The sequence below is a fragment of the Vipera berus genome (genome assembly GCF_964194415.1).
Source record: "Vipera berus genome assembly, chromosome: 3".
NCBI lineage: Eukaryota > Metazoa > Chordata > Lepidosauria > Squamata > Viperidae > Vipera > Vipera berus.
Genome location: NC_138204.1, coordinates 191197315 through 191221001, shown reverse-complemented (window position 1 = coordinate 191221001; position 23687 = coordinate 191197315). Strand labels below are relative to the sequence as shown.

Sequence of the window (23687 nt, the reverse complement as noted above, 5' to 3'; positions counted from 1 at the left end):
GCTGTTTTTTCTCAGCCATTTTGTAGCTAATGCATGATGTTGTTGCCACAAAGTAACAAGAGTATTTGGTAGAGATAATTGATTTTCTGTTTGATTGACTACAGATAGTTCTTGACTTACGGACAGTTCTTCAGTGACTGTTGGAAATTACAGCAGTACTGAATGAAGGGACTTACAACTTGTGCCCAAGGTTATGGTTTAAGATCACACGAATGAAGTTTGGTCGCTTGTCAATCTATCTGCCCTTATAACTGTCTACAGAGATGCTGCACTCCCCCCCCCCGCCCATTTTCCCTCCATCCTGTCCCATTGTGTCCCAGCAGACCATGGGCCTGTTTCCCATTCTGTTGGGTCCCGCACTCTCCTCCCTACCCTATCAGGAATTGGTCACTTATATTTTTGGTAGGCCTTTGAGAAGCAACCATTCTGCCACGCAGTCTTCCTACACAGTGGAGGCCATGTGGCACCATCCTGGAAGTGGTAACAATTTTTGGAGTGGCTGCAATGAATTGTGGCTGCTCCAAAATGGTGCCTGCTTCTGGGATGGGGCCATGTGGCTTCCAGGAGGATCTAAGGGTGAAGCAGCTGGCTCTCAAATGTGATCAAGGGGGTGTAAAAACAGGCCAAGGCTGATGGGAACCCAGTGAGGTGGTAAGTGATGCACGGGTTGCCTCAGGGAGTGGGGAAGGCATGGGCAGGCCATGTGTGAGCTAGGGAGGTGATGCAGTGCAGGCCTAGGCCTGTACTAGGTTTCCCAAAGTTTCCCCCATCCCGGAGATACTCCACTGCTTATGTACTCAATGCTCTGCTTAACAACTGCAGTGGGAAGAGCATGGATTGAGTGATTAAATGAGGCAATCATGTGGGCACCTCACTTAATGACATTATGGCTTGTGACCTTAGTGAGCAGGTCCCATTACAGTCATACGTTTAGAACTACCTGTATGTTTGGGGTGGGACATGTTATGATTTAGAGGGAAAAAAATTAAAAAGCTACTGTTCACCAAGTTTATTAAGGCAGGTAGAACAACATGAAGTCTGAGAGCAAAATACCTGTGACCCCCAGAGTTCCTCCCCAGATTTTTATCCCTAAAGAAAAGATTAAATATTTTCATCGATCCATCTATCTATTCATGAGACTTACATTGTGACTTTCTTTAGGGCCTCAAACACAGCAATCCTCCCTCTGTTTTGCTGTAAACAAAACAAGGTGTAAGACAGGTTCAGCTGAGGAGGCAATTAACCCAAAGTCACCTTCTGAGCTTTCATAGCTGAGGATCATCTTGAACATGGGTTGTCCTGTTCCTCTTTCATAACTGTCACATTTATTCAAAGTCATTCACCTCACCACATTGTCTTTTGGCAACTGGTTGCTGGTATTTAGCTGCTGCTTCTAGAGCTGCCATGTTATGAGAACAGGCGTACAATATTCACAACTTTCGAAATGAGTGTCCAGCCTCAAATGTGTGCTATGAAGATGCACATGAACCTCAGGGAAAAGAACTGGTTAAAACATGTATGTAAGTATGTATATTTGTATGTACAGTATGTATGTATTTATAAACTTGTATGCCACCCATCTCACTGAGGATGCTAGGCAGCTTATATACATAAAATGACATAAAACCTTAATAAATAAAAACTAGGCATTGAAAATTCAATTAAAAATCGATTAACCAAATGGGAGGTCCATAGCTTGCTTTTTCTGCCAGTGTGGGTGGGGCAGGTTGGTCCCCACTGAGATGAGCCAGTTCCTCAGATATTCTAGGCAAATGCCATGAAGGGTTTTAAAGGTGATAACTAACGCCTTGAATTAGACCTGGAAGCAAACTAGCACCTAATGCTGCTTGCGGAACAGCAACTTAATGGGGGCTACCCTAGGGGCCCAAAAACTCTCTTGAGAAGTTGCATTCTGCACCAGTTTTGGATACTCTTCAAGGGTAGCCCCATGTAGACTGTTGCAAAAGTCCAACTGTGAGATGACCATGGTTTGACTGATTGAGCGCAGAGACTCCTGATCCAGGAAAGGTTCAGCTGATGCTCAACTGACACACAACATGAAGCTGAACAAAGACTCTCCTAACCTACTCAACAAGCAAGAGTCATGAGTCCAGGAAAACCCCCATGAATCTGTCTGGGGTAGTGCAACCCCATCTAAAACTAAAGATGTTAAAAGTCCCAGAACTTGGAGCTCCAAGTACTCAAAGTCTCTTGGTCTTACCAGGGTTAGGCTGGAGCCTTTTATCCCCCATCCAGACTCCCACAGCCTCCAGGCACTGCAAGGAAACAGCAACATTATCACTCGGTCACCTGGGATGGAGATGTAGACTTGAATATCATCAGTGTACTGATGGTACGTCATTCCATTGCAGCGGATCATCCCACCCAGTGGCCTCATGTAGGTATTAAAAAGGAATGGAAAACGTACCAAGCTAAATATTATAACTCATCTTTCCCCCTATTTGGTCTTCCAGATCTAGTGGGTTGCCATTCCTATCACCTAGGGGCAGTTCATAAGACTGGTGGGAATATCAACCAATTTGAAGTGAGATTTGCCAGGGATATCTGAAGTAAATAAGATGCCCATAAGATGCCCATAAAGCAGTTAAATTGTAAAAAATAGATTGTGATTCTTTTTTAATGCATCAAAAGTGTAAAAAGGGTAACTAACTTTAATTTGCAATGACTAATATGAATCATAAGTCTCTGCTGGGACATAATATGCATATGTATTTAATAGGTATAACTACAGTTACACAGTCCCTATTAAATTTGATCTCTCATGTTTTTGTCCTGCTTGAATTATTGAATAGATTGCCTTTATGTAGATTGGGTTTATATAACATGGCTTGAAAGGATTACATCTTTTCCTTTCAAGAATGTCATCAGCTTGTCTAAAAATAATCATTCCTGTGTAATGCATAACAAGGGTCAAATCTTTCTTAATGCTCATGAATTTTAAGCAACCATATTTCGGTAATCTAAATGGCTTATTGCAGCATTGCCTGTTTTAGATCTACAGCAGAAATAATGATATGTCTGGTGTGGTTTGTGTTTTGGGGCATCTCTTGGAAATTATTTTCTTTGTAACGAATAAAAAAAATATTGCTATAAGTGATAAATGAACGAAAGCTTTGGGCAATGAGCTTGATCTAAAGTAGGTCGCCAGCAGCATGCTAAAATTAAATGCTAATATTAATTATAATAATAGTTTTTCCTGTTTATTGTTGGCAGCCTGTTTATGAATTGTGTTGTGAGCACAGCTAAGTTAAACTTTTAGTTATTCCTTTGGATTTGGACAAACTCACATCTGAATAATAAAAATAAAAGGAAGCTATTTTATGCCTTGTCATTACACATATAGCACAGATCTTTCTAAGGTAGTTTACCAATTTAATAAAATACAATAACAGAATCACAATAAACAGTGAAAATAACAAAGATCTATATTATTAGGCTTCTTCTTAAATGGACAGTTGCTTGAAAAGGAAAACTTCAGCTTGTGCTGCTTCTGATTTTTTTGTTTCCCTCCCATGTTTGTCTTCTTCTCCTCATAACAACAATATATAGATAAGTGTTTGTTGTTGTTAGTTGCGAAGTCGTGTCCGACCCATTGCGACCCCATGGACAACGTTCCTCCAGGCCTTCCTGGAGATAGTCTTTAGAAAATGCCTGAAAAAGAGATACAGGGTTTAGCTCAGCAGCGCGATTCCCATTACCTGCCAAAATCCCCATGAATTGCTTTGGGAACTTATCTGTGCTTAAGACTGTGAAAGAGAAGCTGATAAGCAAGAAATCAAATTACAGTGTCCATTTTATGATAATAGGTTATACACAAGACTCGTTCCTAAGTTGCAGCTGTCAGTTCAACTTCTTTTTGAAATGTTCAGAAGAAAAGAATTCTGCTGTCTGGTACAAAGAGTAAAACTGGAGGATGTATTTATTTAATATAGATATTCTAGCCTTCCTATTAAATCCCAGAGTGAGATACAATAAAACAAACCAAAATCTGTACTAAATTGTAAACATTAAATTATAACATAGGGTTGTGACAACAACTACAGAAACTCACAAATGACTTTGCAGGACATGTTTCATGAAAGGCCTGAGCAGTACTGAGCAAGCAAGCAAGCAGTGAGAACAAATAGTTTGTCAGTAGCAGAGGGAGTTTTTCGAGCTGTCTTTCCCTTTAAATCGATAGTTTTAGCTGAAAGCATGAGAAGAGAACAAGAAACAATAACAAAATTTCTACTGGTGGAACATTAAAAAAGATGAAGATTGATGGATGGAAGTTTGCAGCTGTGACCTGCAATGCTTGTGCCATTTTTCTGTTCCTGCCTGCAAAGAATCCAACCTATTTTTCAGCTGGTAGCAAACACAGGATTAGAATAGTGAATGATTGATGAAAGATGGTAAAATTTTGTTAGATCATAGAAAGAAGGACGCAATCTTTCATAAGCATAAAAACATGCACAGTTTGACAAAGGTAAAGATTGGGGATGTGATTGATCACTTTCCAAGACTTATCAAGTTCATCCCTAGTTGTTCCTTTGTGCTAATCCATATTGGGGGGAAAATCATGCTGTAAAAAACAGCTTGCAACTATATCCCCATGGATATTAAACCATAAACAAAAATCCCACCTTTGGGGTAAGTTGGGATTGCCATTATTTCTTCTACTCCATAGAAGTGGATTGAAAAAAGAAAAGAATACTGCATATGAATAATTGGCTATCGGTATTGATGGAAGAGATTTGGTTTGCAGGTACAAGAAAGGTATATTGTACTTCACAAGGACTGGAGAAAATGTCCTAGGCTGAAGTATGGGGAACTTGATTGGAAAGGGTTTAATGGAGAGTCGAGATGAAAAATAAAGACATCAGGAAAAAAAACCCTATGTGCACTATAGAAAGAAATGGAAGTGTAACTGGGCCCTTAAACTCTACAGGAAAAAACATTGCTTCATATAGTTCACAACCTATAAAAGTGCAGGTTCGCATCCCACCAGGCTCAAGGTTGACTCAGCCTTCCATCCTTCCGAGGTAGGTAAAATGAGGACCCAGATTGTTGGGGGCAATTAAGCTGACTTTGTAATAATGCCGCTTGGGGGTGTGTGTGAAAGCCCTAATAAGCAGGCATATACATAGAATGAAGGCTACTGCTAAGCTTGTAAACCGCCCTGAGTCTTCGGAGAAGGGCGGGATATAAATGGAATTAAAATAAAATAAATAAATAAATAAACCTGGTTTATCCATAGATTAATGCTTTGAGTATAGGACATAAAAATAGAAGATTTCATTCTTAGTTCAGAAAGATAAGTATGATTTAATAATTATGAGACATGGTATGATCTATGGACACAATGAGCCAACTTGTTCCAAAGGAACAGAAGCAGTAGAAGGGAGAGGGATAATGTCAACATAAAAGGAAGAAAAAGGGAACACTCTACTAGTATCTCAAGAAAGAAGGCAAATTGCTTACTAAAACAGAAAGCAAAGCTATTCAGATCCTATTCTGGTTATGTTTTCTGCAAGAAGAATGCAGTTGGACAGAGCAGTATATAGGGACAGGGCAGAAGAAGTAAACATGCTAAAAATATCTATTTCACTGACTATTTAAATCTCAGGGCAAAATGCATTGGGACCTAGGATAATAAAGGTGAGAATATAGATGAACCTTTTTATATTGTCTTTGAAAAACCGTGAGGAACTGATGAAATGCCAGATGACTAGAGAAAATGTCATTCTTGAGGACATCCATTGAGGATGTGATGAACTGAAGATGTACCTGAAGAAACAGAAGCAACTTTGTGGCTGACATCAATGGCTGGATGCGGGATTTGTGCTTGCAAAATCTCTCCCGAGAAAGAAGAGATCATGAGATTGCCCACATATATTCCTCATGAGTAGATGGCAGAAATCAATGTTTTTGTGATTTGCTTGTCAGACAGCACTACAGTAAAATAAATATTTAAATAAACAAAGCTTGAAATATTTTGAGTAGACTGCACTGTGGGCACTTTGCCTGGTTTTGTCTCTGAAATATTTTGGCTGATGTTTTTCTCTCCCATTATGTACCTTTCCATCCAGAAAGTATCTTGCTTCTGTGTCAAAGCAGCTTGCCTATGGCAGGAGCAGATAACATAGTACTGTAGTCTTCAAATGTTTTGAGGTACAATCCAGACATTGCTCTGTGTATACATTCTGCTATACATACCTTGATTCTCTTAACTCTCTCTCTTCCCCCCTGCATGTATGTGCGTAAATAAGTTTGTGTACCTATATAGATATGTATAAAGAAACACAGTGTGCAATCCTATCATTCTGAATTCTGAATAGTTGTGTACTTGGGAGCTTCTGTTACTGATGCTTTTAGACAAGTCCCCCCCCCCTTTAAAAGATATCCTGCTCTCCTGATACACACAGAATGAATAGACTTAAAAAGCTGACCTAGTAATCAGCTTCATGGTTTGCTCAACTGTCTTTCAGTTTGCATACCTGGGTACACTCTGCAATTCCAAGGCCTCCTGTGTGTCTTCATTCTTACAGATCCAGCAGCAACAGAAAAAGCAAGACACCCAGAGGAGCCCATCTGCCTTACCAAATATTTCAGCGTTGTCTGGTGCAAAGCCTCAAAGAAAAAGCACAAGAAGTGGGAAGGTGATGCTGTTCTTATAGTAAAAGGAAAGTCAGTGATGCTCAAGGATATGGAAGGCAAAAACATTGGAAAAGGTAAGAATGAAATGAAAATAATTGTTCAAGTGTATGTCGGAAGAAATATTGTTATGTAACTTTTGACCAAAGGAAGAAAAGGGATACTTTTTGATGACTGAGCCCATGATTTGAAGCGACAAAGGAGGTGAAGAGCTTAGGAAATGAGTTCAAAGGTCCATATGGTCCTTCCATTGCTTAGGATTCTGTGACTTTATGAAGGAATTTTCTGTCCATTGGTAGAAAGTTAGAATATTACATAGCCATGTCAGCTAATTGGAACTTGTGTGTTCGGAGGTAGTTTGTCATGGCTAACTTGTGAATGAGGCCAGATTTGTATCCTCTAGAGGTGTTAGACTTCAACCTCAATTATTATCATTTTCAACTATTATATCTAGCTGGAGTCATGGAAATAGTATTTCAACATATTCGGCGATTGCCAGAATGGAGTTAAAATGGTCAGATGAGGGGAACAATTGCAATGATTAGATCTTTGCACATGTGAGTTGGAACTCAGGCTTAGGGATTGAGATGGCAAATACAGCTGAAAGATTTAAATAGTAAATGAAAAATGCTCTTAGTGTACTCTAAAATTCCTTGTGCATGAATAGAGTATATTATCCTATCAAAAGCAAGGAATAAATGGAAATCTTCCAATAAAAAGAGTGTTTGGAAAGTATTATTATGAACTACCTCTCTGAAACAGGTCTTCTGAATCAAATCCAAAGTGTTGTCCTACTATTAGATAATGCCCAGAAAATTCCCATATTCATAATGTCATTCCATATTCGGAATATCACTCTTACCACTTGTCTTTTTCTCTCTTACATATACAAACTACACTCTGTTTCACTCTGGTTATATTTTTTTAACCACTAGCCTTTTAGGAATGTTTCTGATAAATAATGGAATTTAATATCTGCCATATCCACAACACACTTCCCTACATTTATGTATTTGCAAGTTAATCCCAGTTCAGAGGGGTGAAAACTACCTGCATGTGTTCAGTGAAACTGCAAATGATTTATATAGTTAAACATTTTTGTAAAGATTTACCTCCTCCACAACAACGTGCAGCAAAATAGTATGCAAGAAGGCATACCTTTAAGCCATTTCTTTATAGTACCAGTTCTTTGACATAATCTTTTATCTAGTAAAGTCCACTTTATCAGATGTAGTAAGTGCAATTCTTTATCTCTCTCTCCCTCCCCCCCCAGATAGCAATGATTACCAAATAAAGGACAGTCTCTAACATTTCAAACAAAATTTACATGCCTGTGCAATAAGCACAGTGACCCATTCCCCACAACTATTTACATAAATGTGTTTGTCTCTAAGGTATTAGAGATTTCTTTGTTTCCAGAAAAATAATAATTGGTGCTGCTAACACAATTATAAATAAAAGGGAGATCAACCATTTCCTGCACTATATTGCTTAGCAACAGCGCTAACTTTCATGCATTACTCATTAACTTGTTAATCAAGCTTTTTTGTTCCTATTGCCTAGTAGAATTGGATAAGTTAGGAATTCATTTAGTGAAGTAAATGAAGGTGTAAGATATTTTCAGGAATGTATCTGTGAATTTGGGTTAGAATCTTTGTTTTTCCCCCCAGCCCTCATGAGTACCAAATCTCTGGAAAGCTTCTAGCACGCAATCTGTATTTTGGAGCAGTGGGTGTTTTGGCATCAAATGGGGCTAATATTTACCTTCTTTTAAAGTGATACTGTACCATAAAAATAAAGGAGCTATATTGAGGATGTTCCTGACATCTTTCAAAAACTTAGAGAGCTATTTAATATTTTTTCTTTAAAAATAATGTGTCATAAATATAAACTATCAGTATTCAGCTTTTTGGTCAAAAGAATTGGCCTTATTTCTTGCACAATATGGTGATAATGTCTTCTTTCTTAAAATTGTAAGATTTATTTGATTAAATTGCTAAGCACATTGATTTGTGCTTAGATTGTAAGCCGCCCTGAGTCTTTGGAGAAGGGCGAGATATAAATGGGATTTTTTTTAAAAAGTATTCTTTATTCATCTCAACATAACCTTTATAATTTCTCTTAGGCACTGGATATCAGTTCAGAGACTTAGACAATCTCACTGAAGGTCAGAGTCTGATGATTGGAAGCAAAGAAATTGAAGTGATGGGTGTGATATTGGAAGAGGACTTTCAAAGTGGCAAATGTTTTTTGTCTGTTCTGGAGGCCACAGAAGAAAGTTGGAATTCCTCAGTTGCTTCTACAAGGCGGTTTTGTAACCCTTTCAAAAATGTTTGCAAACCTAATACTAAAGAAAATTGGCCTAACTGTAAACCACGTCATGATCCGTTAGCTGCAAGTAAGGCTTTGTTTTTGAGCTTATCTGCGTTAATCTGTCTATCTCTGTTCTATCCTCTTCTAAAGAAAGTGAATTAGTAATCCAAATCAAATTCAGACACTCTAACTTATATTGGAATTCACTCCAGTCATAGCCTCAACATACAAAGAGGAAATTAACTTGGGGAACGCCATACTAATTAAATGGGTGAATTGGATAACCAAATCTAACTTTTTTCTCTCGTTCTCAGAATCTCAGTATAAAACAAATCTAGGCACTATGGATATGATGAAATCTAGATGGACTGAAAAATGACATATCTGAAAACAGAAATCATATCTAAACTGAACAAACAGAAGATATTCCTCCCTTGATGGATTGGAGAGATTGCCATCTCATTTGCAGCAAAGTTAAGAAACTTGCAAATAGCTCATGAGTAGGCAATTTATTGTTCTCTAGATATAAATTACAGACACTGAAAGCCAGTGATCAAGAATTATTAAAAATACAGTTGCTTCTTCTTTTATCTTGCCTTTTTCACTTTATAAGTAACTCAGGTGGTGAACATATCTGTTTCTCCTTCCTCCTCCTATTTTCCCCACAACAACAGCCCTGTGAGGTAAATTGGGCTGAGAGAGAATATCTGGCCCAAAGTCACCCAGCTGACTTTTATGCCTAAGATGGGACTCAAAATGTTTGGTACATACCTAAAAGTCAGATTATATGGGAAATTAATTAAGGTTGGAATATAACCCAGTGAAGCAAGTTGTCATTTTGTTGATTTTATCCTAAGAAGTTCTTGAACAAATATCACCATGTATTGTTTTTCCTCTTTGTTTAATATTAAACATCTTAGAGAAGACTGTTTACATGACAGTACTAATTGTTTATTAATTACTCTGTCAATTTGAGAATTAAAAGGATAGGGTCATTTACATGTTTTGGTTTGAATTTGGCAATTTTTTTCCTTTCACCTACAAAACTGGTTGCTTTTACTTTAAAACTAATATTTTTGCACTGATACCACCTATGTTTGAAATTTAAGATTCCTTAGTTATGCCATATCCGTGCCCAAGTCACCAGCGATTGTTTAACAAGTCACATTTGCCTGTTGTGGATGTGGTTGTAGACCCTTACGTTACAAGCCATCTTCGCCCACATCAGCGAGAAGGAATTCTATTTCTTTATGAATGTGTGATGGGAATGAGGTAAGAAGATCATGAGTTCCTGGTTTTTGATCTCCCAGTCTTTCAGAACATAGGTAGATTTTGGAAAAAGTGGATGCATTTGCCTTTGGTATATTGTAAAAACCTCAAGCGCTAAAGCTGAGGAGAGAAAGAAATGCCCATCTAGGTGCCATTTTCAGCAACATTTTTGTGATGATTGTTTTGATAGAGTTTTACCCAGGGAGATGACTATATGGGGAAGCTATGTACAGGTGGCAACACTTACAAAAACTAAAGCAAACTGAGCAATGGCAGAAGTATGAGAAAGAAGCTTCTTCCCTCCCAGAAGGAGGGAGAGCTAGAAAACAGCCTTTGTGCAAAACTTGTTCTAGATCTTCCCAATTCCTAAAAAAAATCTGCATGATAGCAACCATACAGATTGGAAATACAAGAAAGAGAAAGAGAAAGAGAAAGAAAGGGGCGGGGGGGGGGTGAGAGACACTGCACATAGGCCAAAAGAGGAGAATAGTATATGAGGATAATGTGGACTTTTTATATGGAGACTAATATAATAACCATAACAGAGCAGTGGCCTATGCCTAGAGCATGTTTATAAGAGCTATTGTGGTTTCTTAGGTATGTATAAAATCTGCACGTTGTCCTTCCCACCCAAGAAAACTCAAGCCAAATAAACAAAAATAAACAATACAGTTAAATACAATGAAGGGAAAATATCACTTCAACATGTACTTGTCAGCTTTGGCCTGCTTGAAAACAGAAGATTTTGCCTTCTTCACCAGTTGATAAGTCATCTTTCTAAGCCGGTGGTCACATTTGGCATTTCCAGAGTATCTTGTGGGCAGTGTCACAAAATGAGTCTATGGAGATTCTCAGTTAGCCAGGCCATGGTTGTGCCAAAGGTGCTTTTTCAGGAGGAAACTGGACTTTCTTGTTTTTCCTTTGAAGACTGGATGGTGGGGAATGGACAAATCCTTCCATTCCCCACCATCCAGTCAGAGCTGAAGAGGCTTCTTGGATGAGAAGCAAAACGTCTTCAAAGAAAAAGCAAGAAAGTCCAGTTGTCTCCTGAAAAAGCACCTTTGTCACAAAATGACTCTGGAGTCATTTACAAAATGGCAGCCATGGGGAGCACTATCATTGTTGGATATAAACATGATCTTGGAAGCTGATACTTTGTTTCCCAGCATTTCAACTTACTATTTTTTAAAATTAAAATGCCCGCTGAATGATAAAATGACACAGACAAGGTGGAGCCCAGCAGTCAGGCTTGGCTAACTTTGGCTGATCTCAAACTGAATGAGCTCAGGCATGGTTAATATTAGAATGACAAACCAACAGGAAATGTGCAAATTGTAACTGGAGGAGCCAAACAAATTTGTAGAAGAAGGCTGTGGCAAATTATTTCCTTACTGTTGCCAATGAAACTATGCAATCTTGTCCATATTGTTAGCAGAAGTTGGTCTTGACTTAAAGGAATCTTTTTTTTAAAAAAAAAATCTAATTCATTTCAGCTTTGCTAAAGCTTTTCTACAAGGGCTTTCTCTTTCTTGGGTAGAAATTAAGGAGATCTAGCGGGATAAAAATTATTTGTTGCCTAGTTTGGCTGAAAACTCCAACTCCTATAATTATAATATTTTTAAACCTATGATTTTGACAGAGATAATTGTCTCTGCCCCCTCCGTCCCTGCATATTACAATAGCTTTAAAAATATTGCAAAAATGAATGGATTTGAAGTCTACTTTGAATAAATCTTTAGAAGTCAGAGAATACAAGCAACAACTCAGTGAATTATATTGAGACCTTTTACAGAGTGAAGATTCTGTTTGTGAATAATGCAACAGCTTCTCCCCCTGGAAAATTCTCCTTTCAGAGAAATAATTAGCAATATTTTATATTAACAGGGAAGCTGATGAAATGGTGTATACTCTATAGCAAAATTAAAAGTATGATATTAATCTGGCCTAATAATTTCATAGAATTTATTGTGCTCAGTTCTGCAATCAAATTAGGGAGTTCATCCGCCAGAGGGAAGGGCACAAAGCAATTTTATTGATTCGGTTTTAGCCAACAAAAGCTTGGTTATTCATTCTTCAACAGATGGGACATATTGCCAAATTTGGTGAAAGTTTGGGAGATAATGCAGATAATAATGAAAGGGGTACTATAGTTTTATGAAGGAAATCCATAAATACTCTTTTGCTATATTGCCAAACGATCAGGATTCCTATTATGTTCCATTAAATGGCCAAGGCTTTTTTAAAAAAATCATTTTATACAATAATCGCTTTCTTTTTCCTTGCTGTCTGTGTCTAGAGTGAGCAATAGATTTGGTGCCATCCTTGCAGACGAAATGGGTTTAGGAAAAACGTTGCAGTGTATTTCACTCATCTGGACACTCCTGCGTCAAGGACCTTATGGATGCAAGCCTGTAATCAAACGAGCCTTGATAGTAACTCCTGGAAGTCTGGTGAAGAACTGGGGAAAGGAATTTCAGAAATGGTTGGGAAATGAGAGAATCAAAGTGTTTTTAGTTGATCAGGTGAACCAAAGAATTACACTCCTATCCCTAATAATTATTTTAGATACTCCCAAATGTTTAGACGTTCATCCTTTATTTATGAATTGTATAAATAGATATTTATATAGAACCCTCTTAATTTAATTTCATTGACATGAGCATTGTCTTTTCTTACTTCACTCTGTAGAACAATTTACTCTAAATGTAACTTCACATTCCTTCTCTTCATCCACTTCCTGGGTTCACATCAAGCATTGAACCAGAATGTGTCTTACTTGTTTGGGTTTAATGCAGTTTGTCAACCCAGAGCAGCCAGTGGGGATTATTTAATAAACTGTGGTTAAATCCTTAACTCAGTGATGAATTATCCATTAGCAGTCAAATGAATGGAGGCTGCAGGCTTGCAACTCCACTGTTTGGTTTCAGGGCTTGTAATTAAAAAGTAGCTCTTCAGTATAGACATTTTCCTTCTTTCATTTCTTCCTGAAAGCAGTGGCATAGGCATACTGTATGTACTAAAATGTCCAATTGTTATTAGTAGATGGTTAACATTGGTTGGAAAGTGAACAGGAAAGAAAGAAACCTAACAATGTTCCCTAGTTGGATACTGAGGAGAGTCTTTTTCATTAATATTCAGAAGTAAAAATTAGTCATTGGAAGCATACAGGAGAAAAACAACTGTGTGTAGTTTAAACAAAGTTAGTCATCCCATCTTATTGTTAATGACTGTTCGTAAATTGTCTTATTTGTCAATGAATGTTCATAAATTAATTCAGAATAATTCAATATATTTAGGTATGTGTGTAAGACATACATTTAGGTATAGATTCATTTTTATTTAGAATGCTAACTTTCCCATTCCCACATAACTTGCAATTCTCTTTATGTTTTACAGGATCACAAAGTGGAAGAATTCATCAATTCTCCCCTTTATTCAGTCCTGATTCTTAGTTATGAGATGTTTTTACGGTCTGTGGACCAAATTCAGAGGACAGAATTCAGCCTTGTCATCTGTGATGAAGGACATCGTTTGAAAAACAGTTCTATTAAGACAACTGCTGCTCTTTTCAGCCTCTCCTGTGAAAGACGAATTATTCTTACTGGTGTGTATGTCATTATTCACTCACCAAGAGCTTCTGGAGAATACAAAAAGTGCTAATTACAATGATAAATATAGGTAGAAAAAAAGCAAAACATTCTCAGGATTATATCTGAAAATGGGTTGTATTCTTGGGTATAGGAATACAAGGTTGAGGTGAGTATTTCAGCGAGTGTTACTGAAAATATTGTTCAACCTACAGTAAAAAAAAAATAGAATTTGTTGTTCCCTTATATTGGTGTATTGAAAAGAGAATAAAAATCTAATTAGAGAAGGAAGGGTATGTGTATATGTATGTGTGTATTTGTGCCTTCAAGTCAGTCTTGACTCTTGGAGACTGTCTGGAGTAGTCCCTTTAGTTTTCTTAGCAAGAATCCCAAAATGGTTTGCTATTGCCTGCTTCCTATGGTTGAAAGAGTATGAATGGCCTTAGTTGGCTTTTTGCCTAAGGCTGGACTAGAACTCCCAATCTCCCAGTTTCTATTCTGGTGTCTTAACCGCTACACATAATTGGCTCTCTTGTATTATTTACTAAATTCTATTTTGTCTCCCTGGGCCTAGGCACTCCAGTACAAAATGACCTGCAAGAGTTTTATGCTTTAATAGAATATGTAAATCCTGGAATTCTTGGTCCTTTATCAGCATACAAAAAAGTGTATGAAGAGCCAATTCTTAGATCGCGAGAACCTTCAGCAGCTGAGGTCTGTTATCACAATTGGAATTTGAGATTTTTTTTACTGATTGCATAAAATTAAGAGACATGAAGTTTCTTTACTATTGGAGAAATATTTGATTGTTATGAGAGGCAATACATATCTTATTTACATTTCTGTATTGTATGAGTACCATTACAAAGAGCAACAATTAAAGGTATTCTAGAAGCAGGAAGAGAAAGTTCTCTGCTAACAAACCTTATCATGTAGTACAGGGAATTGAACCTTTTCATCTATGACTTCAAAGTTATAAAGTGCTCTTTCCAAGGAAAAGTTTTTAGCCTTACCTCTCAGTATTTTGGAGAGTGGCAAAAATATTTATTTCATCAAGCTTTTAAGGTGTTAATTGGTTTTAATTATAGTAATTTTAATATATGTATAAATTTTGTTATCAAGTTTTTATTTGGTATTTAGTTTTATTATTCTAAGCTGCCTTGATTGCTTAGGAAGGAAAGCAAGGTAAAAATTTAAGAATCAATCAGATTAAGACATTATGAAATGCTGAGTTTATTTCAAAATTGTTTTAACGCAAATCTGAGGAGCATGGGAAATATAAAATTTAAAGAAGAGTAAATTTAGACCAGTCCTATTTCATATATTCCAGGCATAAAAACTTTATTTAACTCATTGGGATTTCTATTTAGAAGCTTATGTTCTGTCTGAAATCCAGAGGAAGGGAGAGCAATTAATTTGATATTCCATTTTATTTCCTAGGAAGACATTGAACTAGGTGAGAAAAGGGCAGCAGAACTGATGCATCTAACAGGATTCTTCATTCTTAGAAGAACACAAGAGGTCATCAACAAATTCCTGCCCCCCAAAAAGGAGAGCATACTTTTCTGTCGTCCAACAGTGTTGCAGCTTGCTCTTTATCATACTCTTTTGAACTCTCAGATTGTTAGATCTTGCCTACAAGGAAGTTTCGAAAATAGTGCACATTTAATATGCATTGGTGCTTTGAAAAAACTTTGTAACCATCCTTGCCTTCTCTTGAAAGCAGTACAGGTGTGCATATTGAATTATGTTTTGATATGTTTCTAAATTCTTAGACTTGTTTGGTGGGCATTTAAGTCTACAATCATTACAGTTTTTGATCCGATTTAAAATATGCATTACTTTCACTAACTAACTTTTTCCAGAAGAATTTGGGGAACAATAACAGATCCATGAAAAAAATTCATACATGGCTTTCAATCAATATGTCTATGGAGATTCTCAGTCATCCAGGTCATAGACATCCCAAAGGTGCTTTTTCACGAGGCAACTAGACTTCCTTGTTTTTCTTTGAAGACATTTTGCTTCTCATCCAAGAAGCTTCTTCAGCTCTGACTGGATGGTGGGGAATGGGAAGGATTTATACTCCTTGCAGGCAGCTAGTCATTTGCATTCGTTGAGGCCACTTGGAGGTTTAGCTGTGTCGTCAGGGTCACCTGAGTAGTGAAAATGGGTGTAGTTTCAAGAAGGCTCCACACCCATTTGCACTACTCAGGTGACCCTCATGACACAGATAAACCTTCAGATGCCCTCAACCCTGAAGAACCTTCTTGGATGAAAAGTGAAACGTCTTCAAAGAAAAACAACGAAGTCCAGTACTCATGAAAATGCACCTTTGGGCTTTCAGTCAATACAAAGATCAAACATTTTATTTATTAAACAAATTTATATGGCTGCCCAGCTCATACATAGAGACTCTAGGCGACTTACAGCATTAAAAACCCATAATCTAAAACTGATCAAAACTGGGGATATCATTAGATTAGAATGAAATGGGATAGGCTGTTTGGAAGGGCTTAAAATGCATCAAAATAGAAAAGCCAACTTTTGAAGTCAACTTTCAAAACATAGTCAGGAGACACATTTGCGATAGGCTCAGTGCAGGCAGAAGACAATAAGTTCGATTCTTGCATTCAGGAAATAGTGGGTGTGCCATGACAATGGGAACAAGCAGAAAGTATGGATATGGGTTTAGTTTGAATGTCATTAAAACAGTCAACATACTTTTCCAAAATTCTCTTCATAGAAGAAAGAATCTGAATCTTCTGGTAACCAAGATCAAACAAGCCTTTATGGTGGTTTACATGATATTTTTTCTCAAGAAAGTGCTCAGACAAATTTCTCTGACTCAGGAAAGTTGAAGGTGCTAATGCAGATGCTGGCAGCAATTCATGAGCGTGGACCTTCAGAAAGGTAGGAAGGCTATTTAGTTGAAAGTACAGTTTGAGTGCGGTTGAATATTATAGTTTAGTTCTTTTTCTATTATATTAACCACCTCTAGTGCTATGGAACTTGGTAGTCGTTGTTCTTTCTTTCATTTAACCTAATCTCTTCAGAAGACTGAAGTAAATTCTCATAACTCTTTATAGATTTTTGTTTAGGGAACATGAATGACCTTTATTCATAAGTTTTTAATTCTCTACACTCTTATCTGATTGTTGTTTGTTAATGGTTTATATCTTTCTTCTAACCCAGGAGAAAATCTATCCCCTCCCTTTTTTTTTGAAAATCCAATATTTGCTTGCCAATATTTTCCTACATTCTTGATAACATGTTGTTTTGAGAGCTGATGGCAGAGAGGCAGAGTCTAAAATATAACCACCAACAATTCATTAATAACCAAACATGCATAGAGATATGAAATAAAAACATATTATGTTTGTGCTTAATAATTTTAACAAACCTAGTAGGTGGAGGAGTGAGAGGTAGCTGAAAATGTGCCATTCCATATATAAATATGTTAACTTCCTTTTAATAACTCTCTGTGGCATTTCCCAATAAATTCTTTCTTTAAAGTCTAAAACACAATTTCTTTTTTTTTTGCCTTATTTCATATAAGATCAAATAAAGGTTGGTTTCACATAGGCTTCCAGTGGAACAGATGTTCTTTCTTATAGAAACAAAAGCAGATATGTCCTCTCTGCTTCATGTCTATCACAAGAGAGGCATGCTATATCTATGCTACCTTCTCAGGACTCAGCCTATTCCACTGTGGTGGAACTTGACTTCTGCTGAAACATGGTTTCCCACTGGCCTTCTAATACCCTTAGCCCTATCATTTCACTAAGGCACTATTGCTCTACATCCTTGATTTACTGACATCTTTTCTTCACTTGCAATCCTTCATATGAATAAATAACAAGTGCACAAAACTTACACGGTAGATTTACCTCTGAGCACAATCTTTTTTATAATAATTGACATTTACACTATAAATTTTGGCTCATAATTCAGCTGATAGTTTCTATCAGAGAACTGAACATTTTGTTTACTGTATTATAAACATAAGAGGCAAATAAAACTAGTATTGGAATAATTTTGTTCCATCAACGTAGATGGAATTTGTTAATAACCAATTTTCCATATTCCATGCTTACAGAGTTGTTGTGGTATCTAACTATACTCAGACGTTAAATATATTGCAAGAAGTGTGCCAACGATGTGGATATCCCTATACTAGACTTGATGGCAGCACGCCTGTCTCTCAGAGGCAACAGATTGTTGATAGTTTCAATAGTAAATTTTGCCCAGCCTTCATCTTTCTATTAAGTTCAAAGGCTGGTGGTGTCGGTTTGAACCTTGTCGGAGCATCTCATTTAATCCTGTATGATATTGACTGGAATCCAGCGACTGATATTCAGGTTTGTTACATTCTTTAATATTGGGGCTGCAAAGCTATTAGCATCAATCAGAATTAACTGAAGTCTTTTTAACGATTTAAAGCTATTTAAATAAGTGAATTTATTTATTAAAAGCCAATGTGAGCGAAATGGCAAGGGCTGATTTCTTGGAAGAAATTATATACAGGATGCTCAACATTGGTGGAGCAGTGGACTAATGCCTCCTTAAGTAACACCAGCTGCCTGCAATTAGTGCAGGTTCGCATCCCACCAGGCTCAAGGTTGACTCAGCCTTCCATCCTTCCGAGGTAGGTAAAATGAGGACCCAGATTGTTGGGGGCAATAAGCTGACTTTGTAATAATGCTGCTGGGGTGTGTGTGAAAGCCCTAATAAGCAGGCATATACATAGAATGAAGGCTACTGCTAAGCTTGTAAGCCGCCCTGAGTCTTTGGAGAAGGGCGGGATATAAATGGAATTAAAATAAAATAAAATAAAAATTTTATTTAGTCAGTCAAGCTTTTGTCAATGTTTTTGACACATTGTCATGGAGGACCATCTACGTGGTTCAACACTGACCTGATGTCACATAATTAAACAATCAGTCAAAAACTTGCAAAAATGTTTTTTCATAAAGTCATTCATAGTAAAACAGGAGCTTGATTGTAGACAGATTTTTTTAGAAGCAAAATAAAATAAGCAAAACATAGTGAAATAACATTGCCAAGCATATTAGTTGGAAGGCCTCATCTATCATTTTTATTGTCTCATTCTCTTGTAGGCAATGGCCAGAGTGTGGAGAGATGGACAGAGGAATACAGTTCATATTTACCGACTACTCACTACAGGTCTGCAATATTATAGTTGTAATGCTTTTTCCCCCGTTAGTTAGTACCAATGACTTTGACCATTCTTGAATTTATGCTTGTTGCCTATTTCTGACCATTATTTTCAGGAAGTGAATGAATGTTGCTTTCTTTAATGCAGGCACAATAGAGGAGAAAATCTATCAAAGACAAATCAGTAAGCAAGCTCTTTCTGGAGCAGTTGTAGACTTTACCAAGGGATCTGAGCATATCCGTTTTTCTGTTGAAGAACTTAGAAACCTCTTTACATTGCATGAAGATTCCAATTGTGTGACCCATGATTTGCTGGAGTGTAGCTGTATGGGAAAGAAAGATAATCAAGGTGACCTTTTCTGAGTTGCTTTTCATACACAAGATACAGTTTTAGTGTTGTTTTTCCCCCTGTCCAAATTTTTATTTTATTTTTTTATTTTAATCCCATTTATATCCCGCCCTTCTCCGAAGACTCAGGGCGGCTTACAATTTAAGCACAAACCAATGTGCTTAAATTGCAAAATGGTTGGCTACCAAGGGGGTTAAAAAAGTTTGGTGATGATGGCCATAAGTCTGCAGTTAAAAGCACGATGCATATAAAAAGGGTGGAGCTTTGATTGCAGGGTTGTGGCTGCCCCCTTGCTATTTTTGATCTCCCACCCTTCTTGCAGGCACCCCTATTGCAGAAACTGGGATTGGTGGATTTGATGAGCAATTTTATGACGTTAATATATTGTTTCTTTATGAAGATTTGAAACCCATGTCATTCTGTGCAAATATTTAACTTAGTTTTAATTATAGGTAATAGATTCAGGACAGTGCAAAACAGTGGGACCCTTCTGTGTTTGAAAGGGGGGGGGCTAACAGAATTGTGAAAAATAAGCTATCAGAAGTGTCTGATGTTTACTAGATACAATGCAGTGGTCAGTTGATACAGTTGCAAGGAGAGAAAATGGGAGAGGATGGTTGTCTTTTGTTAACCACTCTGGGAAACAGGTTGTCAGATTAGAGAAGACTAATCCAACAAGTTTGTCTCAGACACCAGTGGAACGACTTGCCTCCAGAAGTTGTGGGTGCACCAACACTGGAATTTTTTAAAGAAAAGATAGGACCAGCCATTTACCTGAAATGGTATAGGGCCGTGGTGGTGAACCTATGGCACGCGTGCCACACGTGGCACGCACAGCCCTCTCTGTGGGCACGCGCACCGTCGCCCCAGTCCTAGGCCTTCAGCTGGGTTTTATAAAACCTTTTTAATTTAGGCCTCCACCGCCTTGTGCAAAAAAAAAAGGTCAATCAATCAATTTCAACTTGTTGCGGGGAAAAAAAGATCTCGCAAAGTTGGAATTGATTGATTAAACCTTTTAGTCCCACGCAGTCTGCCGTTCCCACTGCAGCCACGCCCTCCCAATGGGCCACGCCCACCCAATTGGCCACACCCAGCCAGTGGGCTACACCCAGCCAATGGGCCACGCCCACCCGGCACCCAATGATACATAAGTGGGTTTTGGGTTGCAGTGTGGGCACTCGGTCTCTAAAAGGTTCGCCATCACTGGTATAGGGTTTCTTGCCTGAGCAAGGGGTTGGACTAGAAGACTTCCAATGTCCCTTCCAAGTCTGTTGTACTGTTATTCTGTCATCTAGAGTACCTGAATTCAAACAAAAGCATTTTTTATAGGCATAAACGTCTTTATTTCAAAATGTTCAAGTAGTGTTGAATATTTCTCATCAGCTTGTTTTCTTCCTGTTATTTTTCTTAGGTTGTCCTGTGACCCAAGACTACCAGAGTAGCCAAAGTGATGTGAAAGTCAAAAAGTCTCTGTCTATGTCACAACTGATGCAATGGAAACACTTTTGTGTGGATCACAAACAACTCCCTGATCCCTTCCTTGACAGGATAAAAGACAACCTTACATTTATTTTTCAAAATATAACAAGTTGAGAGCAAGTTAGCTTCTTCTTAGTCACAGTGAGCTTGTATTCATTAGGGTATTATCATTTTTAACAGCAGTAATAGCAGCATTATTAATAATAGGATTACTGAGGATAAAGAACATATATCAAGGTTGACACTGTATTATTCTTTTAATCCTTAAAATAAACGGGGAAAATTTCTTTGCTACCACTTTTTCTTACAATGTCACATCACTCTAACAACTTGAGAATATATTATACTTCCATCTAATCCATCTAAGATGTTTTCTTCAACTAATGATAAGAACAGAGACAAGGCTTTCTTTTAATTGTGGTTATTTTTCTCCATCAATAAACAAGTTTGAATCTGTTCTCAGAATTAGTATGTCAAAGATGATATATTGCATTATGTAGTTATGAGATAGTTACAATTTCTAAATAGTGGGAAAGCACTATTTTCTTCCTAGGGGAAGAAACATCTGCTCAAGTCCCCCTAGCAACTCAGATTTCATCAGATAATATTATAGGCCCAAGTAATTTTTTTCCTGACATATGTGTACTTCGAATAACTTGTTTGATGTAATATATAATTAGTGGCATGGTTTTCCTCTTTATGTATTTCTTCATCAGCAATTTTTCTCCTGTCCTGATAGAATGAATTAATAGCAAATAATGCATCATTTCCATTCATTGGTTTGATTGCTCAATTCTTAGTCATAGCCTCTAGAGCAGGGGTCTTCAAGCCCTTTTATGACTTGTGGACTTCAATGCTGGCTGAGGAATTCTGGGAGCTGAAGCCCACAAGTCATAAAAGGGCCAAGTTTGAACACCCCTGCTCTTGACAAGAGTTGAAGCTCTGGGATTTCATCTCTCAACCTTAGCTTCTCAGTTCTGCTTCTGTTAAATGCATTAGGAAGCAGGCTGTTGACTCAGTTAAAAAAACCAGATGCTTGGCCTGCAGAAAGCTAACCTTTTTTGAAAAGTGATTTACACACTCAAGCATCTCTGAACTATGGCTTTGACTCTACAATGTTACCTTTTTAAATACAGTGACTCTGTACTGTTGAAACAGTAAAAATGCAGGGGTGGGTGGCATTTATGGAAAAGGGTTGTTTGAGGATTCTTAGACATCTCCTGAACTAGTTCTCTCTGATTTATGCTGTTCTGTTTTTTCCATTTAATATCCTTATTTTATCCTTCATAAAATAAATCTGTTAAAACAACCGAATTGTTTTGGCAAAGAGATTGGCAAAGTATGATTAGGTGAGGAGAAGGTTACAAATCGACTCTGAAAGGTCTATTCCCCCAGGCACAGGTCCACCCTTGTATTTGTTAAGAATGTGGGGATTTCCCTTTAAGTGTTTATTTCTGTCCAAAGGTTAGCTGTCATAACAGGCTTATTTATAGGATGCAAAACTTTCAAAATTTAAGGCGACTTACATCAGCAAGATATCCGCAAATATTTGCCATCCTCAAATGTTCTCTACAGTCACTTGGGAATGTAAATCCAAAGTTGTTGAAGTCCTTATAGATAGTTTCTGGGAGGAGGAATCCTCTTATTATTATCAATCCTAGCTTAGAATATTGCAATCTATTTTCAGGCAACCATGATCAAGTGGCTATTTTTCCATGAGTAATTTCACAAAGCAGGACAACAGTGGGCAGTCATATCTATCTTAACCCAGCACTTTTAACTATACATTCAAATAGTGTTTATATTACTAATAACATTAAAAAGAACAAGTACATTTGTTGATAATAGTCTTTCAAGTGATACCTGACCAGTTTGTACAAACAGTGCTTCTCCAGTTTATCTAACCTTGTTAATTGGATTAAGTTACATAAACCAGTGGTGACTGCAAATAGGCTATGTGCAATAAATTATAATAAAGAATATTATAAAAGTACATTTGCTTCAAAGTGTTCTATTTAAAATTAAGAGATTTAATTAGTTCAAATGTACTGTTCAACTAATAAAAACTTGAATTGGAGTTCATGCAGTAAGCTAAAACATAATGTGGATTGTTTGTTGAATCCAACTGTTTTCTATACTCGCTTATTATTTTGTTTATTTAATCAAATGTCTATAGCCACCCATCTCACAAATCTGACTCTGGGAGGCATACAATAAAAACAATCACAGTTTAATGTGTTGGGTTAATTGTCATTTATTCATTAAACCCTGAGCAAACAGACCTCAGTTTTTGGTGTGCGAAGCAGATCAGATAGATATTTGCATCAGAGATCATTTACAATCTTTCATAGGCTTACTTGAAAATACTTCCTGCTGAAAACAAAGGCATGTGTATGTATATCACATTATTCGCTTGCAGCATGAACAAAATTATGTAAACCATACACGAGTAGGAAATAGGTAAAAATATTTATAAGATAAAAAATATATCTAAATCTAGTTTAGGCTAATGCCGTTCATTATACTTCTTAGGTTTCAAATTGGGGTGAAGACAGGATGGTTCCAATCCAGGTTGGTTGGTTATTTATTTATTATTTATTTATTCATTCGATTTCTGTAGCTACCCATCTTAAGTCAGTTGGACTTAATGTGTCCAGTTGAAATATGAGACAGTTGACAAGCACCTCAATTAATATTTTAACCAATTAAAAATATTGTGTTTTTTAAAACCTGAGAATGCCCAAACCCTGTTGATGTATACGAGCTTGTAAGCACTCTTTTAAAACCTCATTTTTCCAAAACATCAGTTTAGTCATTCTGATAATCTGATAAAATGATTCCTGACTTTGCAACCATAG

The 23687-nt window shown here is 37.2% G+C and overlaps 1 protein-coding gene across 2 annotated transcripts in view; it reads left to right on the top strand.

Moving 5' to 3' along the window:
- Positions 1–23063, top strand: part of RAD54B (RAD54 homolog B) — a 42296-nt gene extending 19233 nt beyond the window's left edge. For both annotated transcript variants that reach the window (XM_081325838.1, XM_081325837.1), the window contains exons 4-15: positions 6549–6731; positions 8780–9052; positions 10077–10239; positions 12533–12758; positions 13633–13840; positions 14398–14537; positions 15264–15554; positions 16570–16736; positions 17923–18184; positions 18944–19010; positions 19150–19350; positions 20762–23063. In XM_081325838.1, coding sequence (XP_081181964.1) covers positions 6549–6731; positions 8780–9052; positions 10077–10239; positions 12533–12758; positions 13633–13840; positions 14398–14537; positions 15264–15554; positions 16570–16736; positions 17923–18184; positions 18944–19010; positions 19150–19350; positions 20762–20943 — 2363 coding nt within the window. In that variant the 3' untranslated portion in view covers positions 20944–23063. The remainder of the gene's footprint in view (positions 1–6548; positions 6732–8779; positions 9053–10076; positions 10240–12532; positions 12759–13632; positions 13841–14397; positions 14538–15263; positions 15555–16569; positions 16737–17922; positions 18185–18943; positions 19011–19149; positions 19351–20761) is intronic.
- The last annotated feature ends 624 nt before the right edge of the window (positions 23064–23687 follow it).